The sequence below is a fragment of the Rissa tridactyla genome, chromosome 5 (genome assembly GCF_028500815.1).
Source record: "Rissa tridactyla isolate bRisTri1 chromosome 5, bRisTri1.patW.cur.20221130, whole genome shotgun sequence".
NCBI lineage: Eukaryota > Metazoa > Chordata > Aves > Charadriiformes > Laridae > Rissa > Rissa tridactyla.
Window position 1 is genome coordinate 80,963,096 of NC_071470.1, and position 6,799 is coordinate 80,969,894.

Here is a 6,799-nt window from a genome sequence, read left to right on the forward strand (position 1 = left end):
TCTAGCAAAAAGTTTGCAGAAGGAGAAGATACGATCTTATCAGGGGAGATGTTTCTAACCAGCACCTCAGAGCTACATTAGCTTCTCTCAAGAGACAACTTTGGCTTCACAATTTGATGTCACGTGGCCACATAGCCTGGCAACCGCATTATCCGTAAGCTCAACAATAGCCACTTGACAAGGTTCCTTTTAACTTCTCCCACCAAGCACACAAAAAAATCTCCACCCACAAGATCCCATGTTTAGCCACCGTTAAACACAAAGCATTTGTTTTCAGCAAACAAAAGACCATACTTGAACTGACTCAGACTTCTTCCCCGCTACCCTTCCTCTGTGCCCACTCACAGCAAGCTCTTACCCACCAGATTTCCCATCGATGAAAAGCTACCCCCTTTCACAACGCTGCTCTGCAGCAACAAAAGTAGGGTCTCATCAATCTGCCACTGGAAAAACCCGGTGTCTAGTGCAGAAAAGGTGGTATGTGATTTTTTTTTTTTGAAAGCAGCCATCTGTTTACAAGACGGCCCAGGAAAACTGTGGAGTGGTAAGAAGGGAAACGGAGAATGTTTTCCAGCACACAGGTTGACAAACAGAGAAGGTATGCTATTTTCAGAAGACAGAAGAGAGCCTAGAAGGTCACGTGCTAGCCTAAATGAAAGACTGCCTCAAGATTTCTTACGCAAAAATAGGCATCTTGCAGATAAAGCTGCAAGTGTTCACCAGTAAATCAAAAGCCTTTACAGCCATTGAAGACCACACAGATCCCAGTTCAAATTGTGCTTTGAAACAAACATCTCGTTTCTTGAAACGCCTTGAAATGTATAATTACTTCACGGCATCCTTACCAAAATTTCAAGGTCAGTAGGATGTAAATTACATTGTGGGTGGGTGAACGTACACACAGAGCTGATGCAACTGCACAGCTGTAAAGACGCCTCTACAAAACACCTCTCTAAGTTTAGTAATGCTTCAGGTTGTACACTTACATGGAAGGAGCAAACTCTGGTCAGCAGACTATATTCACATCTGCCCCACTAAATTTAAACTCCTGACAAAAACCGGAATTACCCAACAACTGTGTTGAACTCTGAGTCAGTGCACCATGGCGATACCAAAGATAGGGAGGAGAGAAAGAAAAAAAAAAAAAGGAAAGAGAGGGGGTGGGAGAGAAAGAGAAGAGAAGAGCAAGCAATAGGAACGTAGGAATCAACGCAGGGACCTTTGCAAAAACACTGTCCTCCCAAGTAACCTCAACAAAGCCAAAGAGCTACTTAGGACCTGATTCTGAAAAAGTTTGTACTCTGACATGTGAGCCACCGTCCTCTGAAGTGCTACCGGAGTTGGTGATACTATCGCTGTGCTCCGAAGTCACACGTGCACGCTGGCAGAACAGGAACTCCAGATACAGCGCACAGCAGCCGCACCTTCACCAGCAGCAAGCAATCCTTCCCTGGCAGCATGCAAACGGATACACGAAATGCTCCCGACTTCACATTCTGGGAATAATTCGGGACTAGCAGACCAAAACAGTCCAGCCTGCAGCACGCAAGCAGAAAGTTGTTGCTTTCTTTACAGATTTCTGAATTAGCAAATGCGGGGTAGCATTTCCCAGGCAGCTAGTTCATGAAGCAGGGACAGATCGTACCTTGTGCATCCATTAAACAAAGACTACTACACATACAGACGTGTGAGAAAAGGCAGCTTGTTAGGACAGCGGCGTTGCTCCAAAGAAAGCAGATAAACACAGGCATGGAGAGACCAGTCTGCAGAGCGTATTACGGCACGCTGTAGTTTTCCCCACGAAATGAATGAACCTTTTTGTCCTGGACGTGGAACACACAAAATCTCTCAGGTCTTTGGAAAAAAAAAATTAAAAAAAATTAAAAAAAAAATCTTCCCATGACTGAGCAAATACTTCAATGACCAAGACTCCAAAGATAACTTACCTTCTTCAAAGGATTTATTCTTCAGTGATGTACCCGGACTAAATTGGACTTCAGTGCACTGTGCTGTGCAGCCTTTTTGAACTCTAAACCTTTAGTTGTGTGTATAAATAAGTACTGTCAATTGACACTTGACATTTCATAACTGATAGGCATCTTCATTTCTTACCCTTACCTTGTGGCGCAACAAAACTTAGAACAGCCACCTGCCATCAGGAGCAGAGCTTACTCTTCAACTTGTTTTTTATGATTATAAACTGAATTACAGGCTACCAAGCTTTAACACTCCCAGTCTTTCACGGCTGCATAATCGCACAAAGACTACCACTGAACTGGAAGGCAGCCCTCTGAACACGTAAACCGGAGGACAAGGCCTACCAAGTACAAGATCTCATTGTTCCAATGTCTTCAACCTGCCACCATTCACCACAGTGAGTAACCCTGCCCCAAGCGTCACCTCAGGCTGTACAAAATTCTACTACATGAAGCCAAGAGTAACCGGTTTGCGCTAGCGAAGAACGAAATACTCCTTTTACAAAGATTAAGGATTAAAGTTTGTGTCTCTGTGGCATAGACAAGAGAATGGCAAATTTCCATGCTTTTACTAAAAAAGAAGTTAGCCTCAAGCCTATGAGCCATGCTACAGGTACCATAATAAAAGGCTGTCCAAGCAAATCTGTCTGGTCAGATGCCCTGCGCTAGCATGGTCCCTGTATTAAGATGCATCCTACAAACCAGGATTGATGTTTAAAGAAAGAAAAATCCCCTCTTTGTCCCTCAAAAAAAACCCCAACAAACCCAGAACTTCAAGGATTTAGTGGAATGCTAGTATACATTTTTTTTTTTTTTAAAGTGAAGAATCCTTTCGTTCTTTTAAAACTGAGACAAGAGTAAATATTCACAGGAGTGTTAAAACACCACTAACCATTCTACTCATCAAGTTAAAATAATGAAACTACTAATACATTACCGTGCAATTACCCTGACCTTTGCGAAGACACTCGTACAACTTGATGGCTTTCACTTCCTACAGCATGCCAAACCCGTAACTATGCCACTAAACCCTTATTTTACTTTCTAGAGCGTATGCGTTTCACACCACTATAAAAACAAACCTGGGAACCCGCCCCATTTTCCCGGGCTCAAACGTAACGGCAGCAACACAAGGGCTGCGAAGGACCAAAAAAAAATAATAAATAATACCAAAGTACTGTGCGATAGCTGCAAGATGTTCAGAAAAATTAAGTTGGAAACGGGAAAGCTGGGGACAGGAGTACCAAGGCCGAGACTCCACACGGCACAGACACGGCGCTATTTTTTTTTTTTTTTCCTTCCTCCGCCAGTGGAAGTAGCCTCCACCCAGGCATAATATAAACAGACGGTACCGAAAACTTGGCCAAATTAGTGGAAACTGGCGGGGGGGGAAAAAAAAAAAAAGTTGTGCCTGACGCGGGCCTCACATGATCAGCTGCTTTCCCTGTCCCCCTCCCCTCCGCGTCTCCCCAGCCTCGGGGATGGGTTGATTTAAGGCAGACGGAAAATAAATCGGTGAGGAGTAAAAGTAAGGCGACAGATAAGAGAAGGATGTCCCGGAACCGGCCGCGGCCGGGCAGGGGCGAGCCCGCCGAGGGGCCGCGGAAGCCTTCGGCCCGCCATCGGCGGCCGTTCGCCCCCCTCACCTTCGCCATCCCTCTGGGATCCGCCGCTGCGGGTTCGAGTCTGCAAAGAGAGATGCGACAGTCAGCGCCCGTCCCCTCCCGTCCGGCCACCGTCCCTCGCCTCCCTTCCCGGCTCCCCTCACCGCAAGCTGGTCCGCCGAGCCGCCGCCGCCCAGAGCCACCGAGAGCACTGAGTAAAGCAGGAGGGAGGGGGCCCCGCCGCCGCTTGCCTCAGCCGGGGGCCGGGCCAGGCCCCACCCCGGGCGGGCGGCCAGCCCGGGCCGCCTCCCCCGGGCCGCCTCCGCCGGGCCGCCTCCCCCGGGCCGCCCCGCGGGGCCACGGGGCTCGGAAGAGACTTGGCAGTAACCGGCCCGAGCTCCTCCTCGCTGGGCTTACTGGAGGGGTAGCCCTTTGCCTCAAGCCCCCTCCTCAAGAAATCAGTTTAAAAAGTCAGTTGCCGATAATCTGCAGAGGATCATGTCCCATTGCTGAAGGGCAAGGCTGTGCTGAATTTTAAAGCAGGCATTCACGGAATGGTTAGAGTTGGAAGGGACCTTAAAGACCATCTAGTTCCAACCCCCCCTGCCCTGGGCAGGGACACCCCCCACCAGCCCAGGTTGCTCCAAGCCCCGTCCAACCGGGCCTTGAACCCCTCCAGGGATGGGGCAGCCACAGCTTCTCTGGGCAACCTGGGCCAGGGGCTGACCACCCTCACAGCAAAGAATTTCTTCCTGCTATCTAATCTAAATCTCCCCCTCTTTCAGTTTACAACCATTACCCCTCGTCCTATCGCTCCACTCCCTGATCAAGAGTTCCTCCCCAGCTCTCCTGTAGGCCCCCTTTAGGCACTGGAAGGCTGCTCTAAGGTCTCCCCGGAGCCTTGTCTTCTACAGGTCTGAGCAATCCCAACTCTCTCAGCCTGTCCTCACAGCAGAGGGGCTCCAGCCCTCTGAGCATCTTCATGGCCCTCCTCTGGGCTCACTCCAACAGGTCCACGTCCTCCTTATGTTGGGGGGCCCCCGAGCTGGACACAGCACTGCAGATGGGGTCTCACCAAAGCAGAGCAGAGGGGCAAAATCCCCTCCCTTGACCTGCTGACCACGTTTGTTTTGATGCAGCCCAGGATGTGGTTGGCCTTCTGGGCTGCGAGCGCACATTGCCGGCTCGTGTTGAGCTTCTCATCAACTAACACCCCCAAGTCCTTCTCCTTAGGGCTGCTCTCAATCCATTTTTCTAGCTGACCTAGGTTAGCTTCCAAGTAAGCTAGGTTCGCGACATAAGCATATGTTGGAACCGAAAGTCAGGGCTATAGTTCTGGACTATTGGTACAGTAAGCATTTTGGGTGATGATACTTTTTACTTCTCAACATCTTACAGCGGGGCCATTTCACGGACCCAGGTATAGAGAAGATACATCCAGTTTGGGAGAGCAACAAGGATGCAGTCTGCATGGCTATTCAGTGAACATTTTCATCTAGAGCTGGAGACTTGCTCCCTCACCCATACAAATGCAATCCAGATGTGCGCCAGATGAAAGAAGGAAAGGAGACTGCAACGCAAATGGAATTTAATGACTTTGCCAAAATAAGACGTGAACATACTCTTGCTACGTGAGCATTTTAACATGTAACGGTCACTTCTGTCTTAAAGTGAGTTGCATTTACCTCAGAAAACACCAACAGAAATGCAGATTATGATGTAAATTTAAATATTTTGTTCATCATTTCTTGTTGCCCCAAAAGTGCACATACAGTTCAGCAAAAACACGAGATCCACCCTGCTGGCTTCCTTTGCAGGACTGAGGATCAAATCATTTACTAAAATGGCCTGATTTACGTATTAAAGTCTAATTTGGATCTAATCCATTGAAGCGGCATTCCACACATGCTCAAAGATGCATGAAGGGAATAGTGAGCTGCTCATAATACATGTGGAAATGCACATACGGATTAGATGTAGAATAATGATATTTAAGAAAACATTATGGATTATGAAATGTTTTTAAAAAAAATAGTGGTTGACATTCAAATGGGTTGCTTTAATTTAAGCACAAACTTGCTTGCACACACCCACCTCTTCCTGCAAAAGTAAGTCTTTTTCTCCTAAACGTTATATGCAGAGCAGATACAGGCCGTGCTGCGATCATGCATCAAGCTTTACTATCCAGACAGCGCACACACATACACACACAAAGAAATGCAGCGGGATCTAAATCTGCCCTCTTTAACGCACTCCAAAATTCTGTCCATCAGGTTGAGGCACATAAACATGGCAGTAACCACACACCGAGCGCCAAATAACACAGTTGTGAGCACAGCCAAATGGAATTCAAACCTCGTCGGTGACTCAGGAGTATGATAAGAAGTTGTTACTGGGTAACATGAAAATTTTAAAAAAGCCTCTATCAGTACCATGTGAAGAACTAATAAGGTGTCTAGAAACCAATAAAGCTGTCGCCCTCATCACTTTGAAATATGATAATAGAATCACTCTACTATAGCAAGTGGCATACACAAAGATTGGTACCTTACCTTTACTGATACAAATGTATCTATTAAACTTCACAAATAAAACAATCCCTTGAATAATTCGGAAAAAGGTGTGCGTTTGTCTAACAAATTATTTAGCAGTTAGCCATCTGCCCACCTGGAATGCAACCGCACTGCCTCAGTAAGACAGCAGTTGCCCCTTCCCTCTCCTCCCCTCCGCTGCAGCAAACCCCCCCACCCCGGCTCCCGGGGCTGCAAGACGAGCTTTGCGTTCTCGGCTTCTCGTAATGGCAAGGATAGTTTAAACCAGGCAATGCGACACACAATTTCTGCTAGCTCAATGAAAACATTGCAAGTATGTCACGTGTATAATAGCACATTAGGAGGCGGGGGGGGAAGATTGTTTCCTCCCCACCTCGTCTGCAACCTTCTGATTTGTGAGGATGGAGTTTTCTGGATTACAGGATTTTTGTTTCCTATGCCACTCCTATGCAACTCTCAAGTTTAAGGAAATTATCAAACAGATGTCTTTAATTTCCATTTTTCCCTTGTTGGAGGTTGTGGATTTGGAATCAAATTAACGCATGCCTTTTGTTCCGCAATAAGTGTCTCTGCGTTCACTTTGCTTCTCATTTCTAGTGGAGGATGTCTACTTTCTTTCATTTCAAGGTATTGGAAATGGTTTCCCACTCTTCTGCCTTTGAGCAGC

The 6,799-nt window shown here is 47.1% G+C and overlaps 1 protein-coding gene across 2 annotated transcripts in view; it reads right to left on the reverse strand.

Moving 5' to 3' along the window:
- The window catches only part of ANXA5 (annexin A5), a 29,517-nt gene extending 25,649 nt beyond the window's left edge, over window positions 1-3,868 (reverse strand). The window contains exons 1-2 of one of the 2 annotated variants that reach the window (XM_054203234.1): window positions 3,745-3,868; window positions 3,623-3,662 (exon numbers count right to left, since the gene is read on the reverse strand). In XM_054203234.1, coding sequence (XP_054059209.1) covers window positions 3,623-3,631 — 9 coding nt within the window. In that variant the 5' untranslated portion in view covers window positions 3,632-3,662; window positions 3,745-3,868. The remainder of the gene's footprint in view (window positions 1-3,622; window positions 3,663-3,744) is intronic. The other variant, XM_054203233.1, reaches the window with a different exon arrangement.
- Window positions 3,869-6,799: the final 2,931 nt, after the last annotated feature.